Below are 14146 nucleotides of genomic sequence, written 5' to 3' on the forward strand. Positions count from 1 at the left end.
GTGCAGGTGGGCATACAAGCTGCTCAAGCGAGGGTGTTGCGCAGGTTGCATGGCATTTCAGGAGCGATGTCTCGCGAACGGGTCTGCTCCAGGTCTTGTGCAGGCCTTTAAGTGTAAAGGACAACTAAATTTAAAATTTTACAAAAACCTCACTTTTTCTTTTGTGAAAGAATGCAAACAAACCGATCGCCGTCCAAGATTCTTGTAGTGATTTTAAAAAATGCGAACATAGATTTGACACTATTTACACTAAAGGGTGAAACTTAATAAATTCTTGTTTATTAAAAATACATTCCTTTATTCAGTAAGCACAATGATATAAAGTTCCAGTAAAAACAGATTCCAAAAATAAAGCATAATTATATTGTTCATTTTGGTTATTCTCAATTTCAAGATGGCCTCTTCGTTCCTGGTCCTCAAAAGGCATCGTACGAACGCCTGTGCACCATATTCTCAGCGCATTTGCCAGGAAATGCTACACCTTTCATCAGTAGGTCGGTCACTCCTTTCAGATCGTTGATGCATGACGTGAGGATGCTGAACAAAACGTAAAACGGAAAACAGAAGCAGGCGATCCACCAGGATATGAAAATCAAAATAAGTAGCCAGTAGATGGCGTGGAAGAAGTTCGATGCTTCGCTCATTATGAGCACCTGGAAAAAGAATTGAAAGTATTTAGTTTATTTAGTTGAAGTAAGAAATGCATGTCTATGACTAAGTTTATATTTTTCACAAAACAGAAAACAACTCAGGATAGTTCAGTACAAGAACAACCAATCATTCGTGATAAGTAGCGAAAATATCTCTGTTAACATTTACCTGGTTTAGTTAGAAGTAGCTAGACAAATTTCCGTTATGACAGCCTTCTATTCACTTATTACAGCATATAACAGGGAAACCCGAATCAATTTGAAAAAAAATATCATTATTACAAGACAAAGGAAATAGGTTTGGAGGCTAATTATTATTGATAATAACTCATTGGAATCAGTTTCGAAATTCAAATAATTGGAGTAATATTAACAAATGAGAGACGATCTTAAAGTGGAAATTAAAGGGAACTTAATTCAGGTAAGGCATTTTACTTTTTATTCTCGTCTAATATCGAAGAATCTAAAGGTTAAAATGTGCCTGTAGTTTGGTGTGGAAGTAAATTACATTAAAAGTTTTTGAAAATAAAAGCTTAAAGATATTTGGACCTAAAATATGAAAAGAAACAGACAAATGAAGGAGGTTACATTATACTGGACTGCAATATATATACACATACACATACACACATACCCACATACATACATATTGGCTATACATTTACATACCAAGGTGTGTGTGTGTGTGTATATATACACACACACACACACACACACACACACACACACACACACACACACACACACACACACACACACACATATATATATATATATATACAGGGTGTTTCTAAAGTTCGTTTTCAACGCGTAGGAGGTGATTCTACAAGTGGAAATAAACACAGAAGTTCATGTGACGAAATGTCGAAAACGGCACCCATTCGGATTTATTGAAGTGGGAAAAAGTGCGAAAATTATGTTTACAAGGAAATAGTGGCACAACGGCCAACCATATGACCGCGGCGAAGGGCGTTCCACAAAGAAATGCGGCATTCTCTATTGAAAAAGCACATGGCAGGTGTGTGAAGTTGATGCGCAAGGGATTCCCTAAAGGAAGCGAATGGGTCTGATTAAGTCATGGGGGTAGGAAAGGGTTTAGCGAGATGTGTTATCCACGGAAAGTGATATGTGGAGACTGACAACCAAGAAGAAAGCGAATATCCGTAGTGGACATCACCATTACGTAGAAAAACAAAGATGGTGGTGGTGCTGCGCTAGGTTGCATATGTGTCGACATGTTCACTGTGTGCAGAGTTGAAGTGCCGAGGGAACTGCATCACAGACGAGTTTCAAACTGTCTGCCATTAACTTCTACACAGAGATGACAACGCCGAATCAACGATTGTCTAGTGCGAGCAAACAACCCCGCGGTGTCTGCTATCTTCACTGCGGCGACATTAATGCGTGCAACGAGATCCTCGGCTGTCACGATAGGTGTTTCGTATACGAGGCGTTTGATTTCTCCCCATAGAATGAAGTCCAGGGTAGTGATGTCCGGCGATTTTGCTGGCCACGGCACAAGACCACCTCAACCAATACACCGATTGTGGAACAAGCCATTTTGAGGAAGTGACGCACATTTTGGTCGAAATTAATGGTGCACCATCGTGTTGGAACTATAATCCTTGCCTCAGTACCAAGGACACATCCTCCAACAGTTCAGGCAAAACATCACGAAGAAATGCATGATATGCGCCACCACACAGGCGAACAGGGAAAATGTACGGCCCAATCAAATGGTCATACACTATCCCACACCACACATTAACCGCAAACCTGTGCGGGTGGTGTGCCACGAGAATTGCTTGCATGTGGATTAGCAAAATCCCAAACGTGGCTGTTTTTACTATTGTTTTGGTCCACAACACCCTGTTCGCAAAATTCTAGATAGTTTCCATCTGATGCAAAAACCAGGCAAAACACCACACGTGGGCCAAAGTCCTGAGGTAAAAGGTCTTGTACCTTTTGGAGTTTTGAAAGGGCACATTCCCTCTTCAAACAGGACGCGCCACACATTGGTATGGGAGGTGATGTGGGCACTGACTACAGTCAGAACGATTCCTGACAGCATTTAACACCGCATCCACAAACTGATCTGTGCCCACACTTCGTGGTCTTCCAATTTCTCGACGGAGTGGTAGCACTGATCCTCTTCCCCGAAGTCGAGTATGCACTTTTTGAAAGAAGGTGTGCGACGGCAGTCTCCTATTTGGAAAACGTTCCCCACACAAACGCCGTGCTGCATGGCTATTACTTCCTGTCTCGCCATAAATGAGATGCATGTCTGCCAGCTCCTCTGCGGTGTATGCAGCCGATCCGTATTGCTTGATATCTGCCGACCCGTAGACGACGAACACTAGAGCACTTTACACGATGGGCCGTGCCTATCGATAACACCTAGCAGTGCCTATTACGAGGTTTGCCCAATTCGTCAAGTTCACGTCCTTCCACTCGTACGTATTCAACCGCAAACGTGCGACTGTAACCTGATGCGCGGTGATGCTGATATCGCAGTACGTGAAGCACGAATGGCAGCGACCAGTGCTTTCCTGCAAGAAGAAAACTACTGTGTTAGCACCCCTAGCGGGAAACGCCAAAGTCAAGGTCACACTTCAGCCTTTCTGCACTTGGGTACGTACAAATATCGACAACACAACATCGCCCACATTACATCGCCCTGGTTGCCCATGCTAATCACTCCATAAAAACATTTCCCTATCCCTTTGCTTCCTTTGGAGAATCCCTTGCGCATCAACTTCACACACCTGCCATGTGCTTTTTTGAATAGAGAATGCCGCATTTCTTTGTGGAACGCCCTTCGCCGCGGTCATATGGTTCGCCGTTGTGCCACTACTTCCTTGTAAAAATAATATTCGCACTTTTTCCCACTTCAATAAATCCGAATGGTTGCCGTTTTCGACATTTCGTCAAATGAACTTCTGTGTTTATTTCCACTTGTAGAATCACCTCCTACGCGTTGGAAACGAACTTTAGAAACACCCTATATATATATATATATATATATATATATATATATATATATAAATATTAGATATTAGAATTAGAAATTCTTTGTTCATGGGCGTATAACAAACAAAATACAATTACAACTATAACATAAGAATTCCATTACATTTATCGCTTCTAAATATTTCAGTAATTAACACTCTCTCTCCCTCCCTCCCCTCTCTCTCTCTCTCTCTCTCTCTCTCTCTCTCTCTCTATATATATATATATATATATATATATGTGTGTGTGTGTGTGTGTGTGTGTGTGTGTGTTTTGTGTGTGTGTGTGTGCGCGTGTGTGTCTATATATGTATGTATATATCGTTTATCGACGGTACCCGTGGCGGAATGGTTAGCACATCGTACTAAGACGCCAGGGGACCCGGGTTCGAATCCCGGCCTGGGCATGGGTGTTTGTGAATGTTCATTCATCAATTTTATCATATCATCACTCATCCCCATCTTCGCAAATTAGCCAAAAGTGGCACAACAAGCCAAATAAGATAAAGGAAATCAATCAATCATCTTGTAACGTTATTAGAATCAGTGGCGGCGATTAGGGGGAGCGTGGGAGAGCATTTGCCCCCGTACTACGGCCAATCAATGCTAAGCCATGTCTACCAAGAGAAAGTAGGCCGTCCTTGCGTCCCCAGATTTGGCACATAATCACGGCCACTGATTAGAATAATTAAAACAAGAACACTTGGATGAATAGGCATGGGAGAGGAAAGTTTACAGGATTTAAGTTGGGAGACCCGAAGGAAAGTAAGAGACCTTGAGGAAGACTAAGTCGAATAGATAGAAGGGCAATGCCTCTTTCTCTCTCTTTGTGTGTGCGTTTGTAATTGTGTATGTGTGTTTTGCACATGTGTTCTTAAGTGCACTGGGAGGGATCCGAACCAAGTGTGCCACAATGTTAATATTAATGTTCATAAATATTATGTCTATTCATACTAATAAATATTGAAATAGGTAAATTAATATTGTTATTATTATATGAATAGGTAAAATGACAGCAAAATAGAGATATAACAGTACGTATTCATTAACTAGCTTATGTGTAGTTAAGTTCGCTAAATCTTGTGTAAAAACAACTGTCCTGGCAAGGGAATTAATGTCGAGAAGATAAAGAATTGAATATTTACTGAATAACAAAAATGACGTGAGATCCACTTGACGAGAGGTAAAGATAATGATTAATATTTTTAAGTAGTGTGCCTAACTCTTCGTAGGTACGTACTATCTATTCAAAACCGTATCTAAACCTTGCCTTCATGTACGTAAATTCGGCGAAAATTAATAACCCTCGGTTATACAACAAATGCCAAACCTGATTATGACTGTATAATTATAATGGTCTTTCGTGGCGGCTGCAGTCCTTCCACCATCTCCAAAGAAGCCTCCGGTAGCGTACACCCATGATTTTATTCTGTAGGGTGTGAATGGAGTCTAATAGGCTATATCCTACAATCCACACACACCCTCACACGCACACACACATATGTGCATGTATGACTGAAAATTCGTCTTTCACAGGAAAATCTGTAGAATGATTCAGTACAAAATGTTTGCTCTTGAAAAAGATTTGTTTTCATACTTTCCATGCTCTATAACTTCCTTATTTCTTCCCTCAGAATTTTATTTCTTGTTCATACATTTGGGGTTGGGGTTGGAGATTATAGCTATCCGTCGGTACGCCATTAGTTGGTTACACATGCTAATAGACATCGGCAAATGAACATACACACTAGATGTTGCAGTACGAAAAGTGAAATTGAAAATATACGTTGATGAACTTCTCTCTGATGCCTTCTTATAATTCTACGGACACTCAAAAGGGGGAAAAAATCCAGTGTTGCCAGCATCGGAACGAACAGGGCCAATGTTATCTTTCAAGTGCCACAAAAATATATTATATCCTTGCTTGTGATTGTAGTCATAGGTATGTACGTACTTATATGTGAAGTAGATTATTTTGATGCCTTGACATGGCAACACCTTGTAAGTGACGTTCAATCACCGCCAATAAAAAATGGTTCACCTAGATCCTGAAATACTCGCTTCCCTATAAGGCGTTAGGTGTGTTGCCTAACTCTACGGCGGTGGTAGAAATTACCATTGAAAATGCGCTATTAAAATAAACTTATAGCTGTAGAGCTATGCAACACACATAACGCCTTGCAGGGAAGAGAGTATTTAAGGATCTAGGTCTACCATTTTTATTGCCGTTGACTGTACATAGAATGTTAGAAATTGGTGACTGATTGATTGATTGTGTTGTTTTAAGTCCACTTTATGCACAGTAAGGCTAGTCGGGACTGGACCTACAGTTTAAAGTGGGATCCGAACCACTATGTGCCTCTACCGGGTAGCGAACCCGGGACCCCTTGTTTACACTGCGCTATCGGGGAAGCCCGGAGAAATTGGTGACGGAAAGGTTTGGACAATTATATTGCCACAAGTAATAATTATGACATAAAATTTCATCACATGTGATAAAGATTGATAAGTAAAAACTTATTTTATATCTACACATACTTTATCGTAACACAATTTGTGATAAATAATGTAAGAGTCATTCCATGCGAAATCAACACAGCCTTTGACCTGACCATCTCCGATTTTCATGAAATTTGAGGAATTGAAACTATGCATGAAAATTTGCGGTCAACAGTATGCCGGACCTGTGCTTGACACACATGGCTAGGGATCTCCCTGTGCCTAACCTATTTCTTTCATGACCAATTATACCCAGGATAACTCCTTCACATTTTGTAGGGGATGTTAAGGGACATTTGACTCGTCATAGTTCATATAATGGGGCTTTTATCAGTCACATAGTTACACATATTATTTTGTATCTTCTGATCCCACTGCAGTCCCAAAATGATTTTTTGGTATGTTTTAGAGTATGGTATGAGGGACCAAATATAATTTTTTCACGATTTTTGGTGATGACATGTTTTGAGATATTCAAGGTCAAAAGTCAAGGTCACGTGACAAAATTATATTTTTATCCAAAGGTAGGCTTGTTATATATCACTGGAAAGCTTATTTAATTCCCTGTACAATAAGCTTTATTTGAGCTTCCTAGGCGAAATAGGGGCGGAGTTACAGCACATTTAGTATAGCTAAGCGGGCTCAAAAAAGGCAATTTCTGCAAACTTTGACCATGAATGATTTAACAATTACAAGACGCACGAGGTTAAAAATTTTCATAGTTACTAACTTCTATGCATAGTTTCAACTCCTAAAATTTCATGAAAATCGAAGATGGTCAGGTTAAAAATTTGGCATGGAATGACTCGTAATTTTTATGCTTCATCATGTGGACATGTTTTTTCTCAGTATCTTCACCATCTGATAAGATTTTTATCTTCCCTACGAGTATATCGCATGTGTTTTAACAACAGAAACTAAGACGTCATTTCCTGATCGAATATCGATAACGAACCATTATCTTCTTGTGATAAATACATATTTTCTTCTTCCTTTAGAATACAAACAATAATTTGAATTTTTTATTTTGAATTTATGATTTTGGGTGCGTCAGCACTAAGGCCATTTTTCACCCGTCACACTATACGGGGTCCAGCCCCTTACCATAACTAAAATAGCATAACTGTAATGCCGTGTTCTAACTAAATCTTTAAAATTTTCTGACTGGTTAAATGCTGAAGCTGCAAAGATGCACTCAGCACATATAGCGACAAAACAGAGGACAGACAACACACAGGATTATACTGGCCATAAGGCCAGTCGCCAGAGCCTCGTTAGTCTACAGTCCAGGGTGTACTACAATACAAACAATAAGTTTAATCATATGTATTTATGTATTTCTTTACGTGTGTGCCATGGTATTTATTCGAAGGTGTGGCGACGGCAAGAACCTTCCTGACTGTGATTCGATTCTCAGCAGGCGTAGACTATTCTTTCCAGTGGCTTTACAGATCAGCCGACCTCCATGGCAGAGTAGTTAGAGCCACGACGCCAGTGTACCTTCATCAATTTCAAATATCATCACTCATCATCATCTTCGCGATTAGCCGAAAGACGTCAACAAATTAACCAAATCAATCAACCTTACAGATCACTTACAAATCGCAGGATTTAACGATGATCGCGAGACTTCCATTGCACGGCTGAGATCGAGAATACATGGAACTTGAAATTCACATCCGGTATATAATTGAGCATAACTTGGCAGTATTTACTTTGTATCTTTGAGTGTACAGTAACAAGACGCATGAAAAACAAACTTACGAAAAACCAAGTAATAGCTTGATGTTAAATGCACAGCATTATTTTTATTATCATTATTTGTATTTACCATATTGTATATTATATATCACTCATTAACTGGAATTTCATTGTTTCAAGCATGTAAATTAAGGGGAGTATGAGATAAAGTACACTGTGCCCGTAAATGACAGGAACACTTTAAGGAAATAAATACGGAGAGTACAACTGTACGGTTGTAAATATATTTGGAAGACAAATTCTGAAAGCTTTACGTACCTTTTTATAGGATGAGCTGGATTATAACTAGACATTTACTAATTTCGGTCATTTAGCTAAATTGTTTGATAATTCTAAACAAGAGTATCCAATCTTTTAAAGAATTATTAAAACATTGATTTGCTTTATTTTACTTCGCTTTTGTGCTACTTTCGGCTAATTGCGAAGATGGGGATGATTGATGAATGGACACTCACAAACATCCATGCCCAGGCCAGGATTCGAACCCGGGAGCCCTGGCGTCGTAGCGCGATGTGATAACCACTCCGCCACGGGGGCCGGCGAATTATTAAAACATGAACCCTATTTGTTAACTACGTAAATGCATATCAAGGCAAAACAGTGGAACTATAGAAGAACAGATTACTTACGCAGCTTTCCGCTCTTCAGATGAGAGGAAGTAACCTATTCCAACATGGGAAGTGTACGTGTCGCCTATATCTCTCCAATTCAATGTCAACCACTTACTGTTGTTTGATCTGTCGCTCCCAAATCCGAAGGTCACATGACGCCTACGCCTTCTCACGTGCATGTGACTGACCCCACACCTGGTGGCCAGACCAGCAAGTCACCAGCGCGTGACGCTGACGTAAACATATGCACATGGTAGGCGGAATTTTGATAGCCACATTCAAGTGGCACAGATTGTGGAGAATAATGCGATCCTTACACTAGCGTAGTTTGGATTTTATATCGGAGAAGTGGGGGTGAAACTGATGCTTCATATGTCGTCCTCCGCGGCAATGTGGTTAGCACAGAGCGCTACGTTGACAGGGGTCCCGGGTTTGAATGCTGGTCTGGTCATTTGTGTTCTTTGTGACTGTCCCTGAATCAATTTCTGTCTCAACCAAACTGGGACAGGCAAGGACAGGTTACTCTTTCTTGGCAGACAAAGCTTAGAATTAAGAGGCCATAGTGAGGGGCCAAAATTTGCAAAAATTGTGGGTGGGAGCAACTGCCCTCTCCACGCCCTCCTAATCGCCACCACTGCCGATGAGACTAGCTACTGCTACTATATATATATATTTTTTTTGCTATTTTGGCAAAATTATAAGAAAAGCATAGGTTAGAAATTGGCTCGAAAGAAAATATGGTAGTCAAGAAGTGAACATGCTTTTAATGAACTCATACGTACAGTGGGGTCCATGAGTATCACCGTGCAAATTGTCCATGACTACTTTCATTAATTTTTCTCTTGTCCTGTGTGTTTTAAGCGATGTATTTTTATGTATGCTGGTGCAGAAGTTGTCAACAGCTTGCTTTGAGTTTTCTAATTCTTGAAGCTCTTATTGGGTCAAATAAAGTGCACGAACATGGTGATAGACAATTTGTCTGGTAATACTCATGGATCCCACTGTACCTACATGAGATCGTAGGATTCATTCGTTAAAAAAAATATTTTGTTGAACTAAATATTCACACATTTGTGTCAATAATAAAGATTTTCATTATCGTCTAATCACATCTGTCATATACAAATCTCATTGCCATGGATAAATTCCTGAATAAACTTTTATTAAAACCAAGCAGCGAATAAAGAAAATTGACAACCAACACTCAAAACCAGCTTTTTCTTGCCAAACTCACAGAATATCTGCATATGATGAAACGTTCTGATGGTTGTTATCACAACATCTAACATCGCCAAAACCAGCCAGGCTGCCAACTAACATTTCCAGGAGTTCAGCACCAACTATAGGGTTTTCCTAGGAAATTCAGTTCCGTGGTCTTTAATCCGCCATTCCCATCTACAGGGTGAATGATCCTTTTATTCGAACAAGTGCATGTTAGAACAATATCTTTAAAACAGTGTACGAATTAATCGTATCTATTAATGTTCCAATCATCAAAGATTTCCCTGCTTAAAAGTGTGCAGCCTTTAGGAATAAAGGACACCATTCTGCAACTGCCCAACCTCGACGAGCCGAGACAACAGCAGGCTGTTTTCCAGTTAAGTTTTCATGGCATAATGCTGGTGTTTACAATCGAAACAACTAAAATATTCTTCCATGCGTGTACAGTAAACGTTGTAAAGTATGAATTTAAGCAGCGCCATTATTTTATATCTAATAACGTTTTATATGAAACGTTATTTCTCTCGGTTCAATAGTTATCGGCTTTTAAACATTTGAAGTGATACATTGTTTACATCTCACCCGGCCGCCATTATATCTTCACTCGTGACCTAGAGGTCGCTTCTGATTGGTTGCGCTACGAAAAATGCTTCGGACCGAGCCTATCCTTGAGAAATGCCATGAAATATGCCATAAGTTTTCTCGCTTTACACGGTAGCATTTTGGTCATGGTACAAATGTTAAGAAAAATGCTAAAGAATATGCTTTCGTCTAAAGCGGGAGTAAATTTCGTGTAAATGTTCATGACCTAGGTTAGAATACATGTTTTAAGGTGTTTAAACCTCAAGACAAAAGTGTATTTTACATTTGCATACCCAAAAACACCTAGCTCCCGAAATGAAATTAGAATTACGCCACTGACGGGGCATACCCCCAAAGCAAAAATGTTAATTCGGACATTGCCTTTAAATACAGTAAGAAGGGAGAGTGTACAATATGTCAGAACCATAAAAACAGCAAACTTACCATGAGAACTACGATAAGTTAGCAAATTGAAGCATTTCTCTGCTTCCACAGTTGAATCGAAAGCCAAGCACAGGGGTCCCAGTGTGTGTTTGTGCAGCAAATGGAAGAAGGGATCCAATTTGATCCACGGAAACTCCTCTCCGAAGTGGATGGTATTACGTAGAGTGAGGATCGCCTCCCCTTTTACGGTGAGTTTTACGACATGACTGCGCTCTATGTCATTTTTAAACCGAACCCGAATTGCCTCCACGCGTGCCTGCCTGGGAAGGCGGAATAATGGCCTCGGCCCGGAGGCGCACGCTATCTTCCTCCAACCCTCGCCATCTCGGGACGGGTGTTATCTGTCCTAAACCACGAGGACACACTTCCTGTACTTCGTCCATCCTTTAATTCTTTTCCCGATAACTTTTACTAAAAGAGAAAGCGAACTTACCAAGAGCTCAGGCGATTTTGCACAGTTACCAAGTTGCTGCTGCTGGTTGGGAGAGGAGTTGAGAGAGATTGATGTCTTTTGATTGGTTTCTTTTGGGGCTGAGCCGGTACCAGTTTGAACCGATACTGATAACCGATTTCCACCGATACCATTGTTGCTTGAAATTTGTAACAATTAAAAGTTATTCAAAATTTTGATTAATATTAGTGGGTGTGTATTACACTTAATTTATAAACATCAATTTTCCAGAGTTTGCTAATGTATTCAAGAATTACTCGAGAATATAAAAATACCTGTTATGTAATCACAAAATACCAGTTTTTTCAACATAATATTGGTACAGAATCAATGGGAACCTCGAATTCTGCATAATTCCAGGATAATTAACTCCGCGAAAGTGTCGCTTCCTTTTTTGGCCAACCTCGCGAACGATTTAAACTCCGAAAAAGTATCGACTCGTTTCGGTAAATAAAATCCAACCAATCCTTTCCGATATCGATGCCGATACCGATACATCGGCGTCGGTATCGGCTCAGCCCTATGTATGTTATTTAATTTTGCTTTTCTGCCAGTTTTGGCTAATCGCGAAGATTGAAAAGTGATAAGTATGAAAGGACAATCACAAACACGTACGGACAGGGAACAGCACGTGCTTCACATTGTAGTATACAGGCTGTGAGTTCCGACACAGGATTCTCGCTAGACTGCAAAGTGTAGTTCAGGGTATACTATGTGGAAGAGAGGTTAACATCTGGGTGTTTTAAGTGGGGTCACATCTTGCAGCCGGAATGACACGAGAGCGCATTCGGATGAACCGTCCCGCTCCAAACAGCCGTGTGTCGGTGAATTGTAACATTTGCCTTTCGTTTACCTCTACAAGATTGCCGGAGTTGCACGAAGATAGCCGGAATGACACGAGAGCGCAATCGGATGAGCCGTGCCGCTCCGAACCGCCGCTTGTTGGTGAATTATAGCATTTGCCTTTTGTTTACTTCTACAAAGAATGCCTGAACTATACGAAGACAGTCGGAACAATACGAGAACAAATACGGAGGTGCTGCGATCGAAAAATAAAATATTCTGTAGAAATGTCTGGACTTCTGGCATGGAAATTCGACACACCCCTTCCGCGCGGTACGGCGTGGCGCCAAGTAGTGGGTGTTACGTAATTTGATTTCAAAGAAGCAAGCAACTTAAGTTTCTTCTTGGCGACCAAGCTGAACACATCTCCCTCTTCAGGTAGAGATCACATTCTTAGATAAGTCAGATGTCGCTAAAGAGATAGAGTTTATAGAGCAATATTACTTGATCCAATAAGTCCCGGGCATTAAGAAAGGAGCTAACAATAGGTCTGAAGATATTCCTGTTTCCGAATTCAGACAAATTGAGTTGTAAAACTAGCCGTTCTTCAGTTAAGTGTCCCCTGAAAATGGGACAAGTCTATCTCCTTGATTCCATAATTGTATCTTCCAACAATAATAGCTCGTAAACGCGATTCTCAATTGTTTGGGGAAAGGTGGTGGAATGCTTGCTGTCGTTTCGGCCCCCCCCCCCTCTCTTAATGGCAGTTCAGCCCTAGCCCTTATCTCTTCCCCAACAATGCAGTTAACATAACGGCATTAGCGTCCTTTCACAGTACTTCTGGGATATCTCCCAACTGCCAATGAAACGATCTCAGAGTTCTCCACAAGGCAAATTCGGAGTTGTACCAAGTTCCTACACTGTCTCTTAACGACCTATCAAATCTTCATGCCCCTGGCTAGACTTCCTATTTAACATTTGTAGTACAAGTGTTACATGGAACGCTAACCATGTCAGAAGAGTTGGTTTTAATTCGATTCCATTGTTGCTACAGGTGTACCATACACACGGGCAGATTTTAGCGACTGTTTCTCCCTATTAGACAGACACCACTTGCTGGAATCGTACTGTATCCGCCACTTGTATACAGGGGTGGCCATCCCCCAAAAGCCAATGGCTTCCCCCCAGATTATATCATAATGCTCATAAAGTATTTAATTATGACAGCGTGTCTACTATCCGATTACTGAAAGTCACTTTTTGTTATCTATACTGAACACTTTATTTGATCTAAATTACTCTAAATTTTTCCTAGTAACTGAAGTAAATGAATTGGTAAGGAAATACCTCCTCATTGCACATATTGTAGCATGGTGCGAAGTTCTAAACTTTCTTTACCTTTTAGAAAAAAATATACTTGGTGTATTTTATGTTTTACTATTTTAAGGAAAAAATCGTGCTCTTATCCCCCCTGTGGACACCCCTGCTTGAATAATGTAAGTAACTGCATAAATAATTTTATTAGAAGTGTAAGAAGTGACTTATTCTTAAGTACCCAAATGTCAACCTCTCTTCCATGTAGTACGCCCTAGACTGCATAGTACAGACTAACGAGATGATGGTGTCCGGACTCAGACTCACAGCCAGTATAATCATTAATACGGCCATAATACAGTGCAAAATATGCATATTTGGGCTAAAGGAGCACTTATTAACTGGTTTATCTTCTTGAAGGGGCGGTAGTAGGTGTTCGCACCTTTTGCCTCTTCTCTGGCGCTGTTACTGTTTCCAGCATCTACCCACTTCCATATTTTCAAATGTACCATATGGAACCAAACTCACAGGAGTTTGTTGCAGCAAGATCTGAACATGATTTGGCAATATAATCTTTGAAATATGGTGCGTAATGAATAGCTATAGTGCAGGAGGCCTTAGAAAGAGCGTTTCGCGGGCTAACAGCAGACGTCGCTCGCACACTATTGCCGATACTCTCGTGTCGTCTGCTCCTCAGCCGAACAAACAGGCCGAAGTAGCAAGAGGTAGAGGTCATTCATCCTTCCAGAAGGGTGCAGCGAGCTAGCTGTGGCAACCGGGCTCGCTCATTCGCGGACCTGATTGGTTCTCGCAGACACACCC

The 14146-nt window shown here is 40.6% G+C and overlaps 1 protein-coding gene across 1 annotated transcript; it reads right to left on the minus strand.

Moving 5' to 3' along the window:
- Positions 1-300: 300 nt before the first annotated feature.
- On the minus strand, positions 301-8733 carry LOC145987195 (uncharacterized). The gene is made up of 2 exons (XM_083121712.1): positions 8548-8733; positions 301-653 (listed from the first exon to the last, which is right to left on the minus strand). The coding sequence occupies exon 2, from the start codon at positions 642-644 to the stop codon at positions 417-419; it is 228 nt and encodes a 75-aa protein (XP_082977838.1). The 5' UTR covers positions 645-653; positions 8548-8733; the 3' UTR covers positions 301-416.
- Between the last annotated feature and the right edge of the window lie 5413 nt (positions 8734-14146).

The sequence above is a fragment of the Lepisma saccharinum genome, chromosome 4, assembly GCF_977018435.1.
Source record: "Lepisma saccharinum chromosome 4, izLepSacc3.1, whole genome shotgun sequence".
Taxonomy (NCBI): Eukaryota; Metazoa; Arthropoda; class Insecta; order Zygentoma; family Lepismatidae; genus Lepisma; species Lepisma saccharinum.

Coding starts and splice junctions, on each gene's coding strand:
- LOC145987195 (XM_083121712.1), bottom strand. CDS start 644: ATGAGCGAAGCATCGAACTTCTTCCACGCCATCTACTGGCTACTTATT.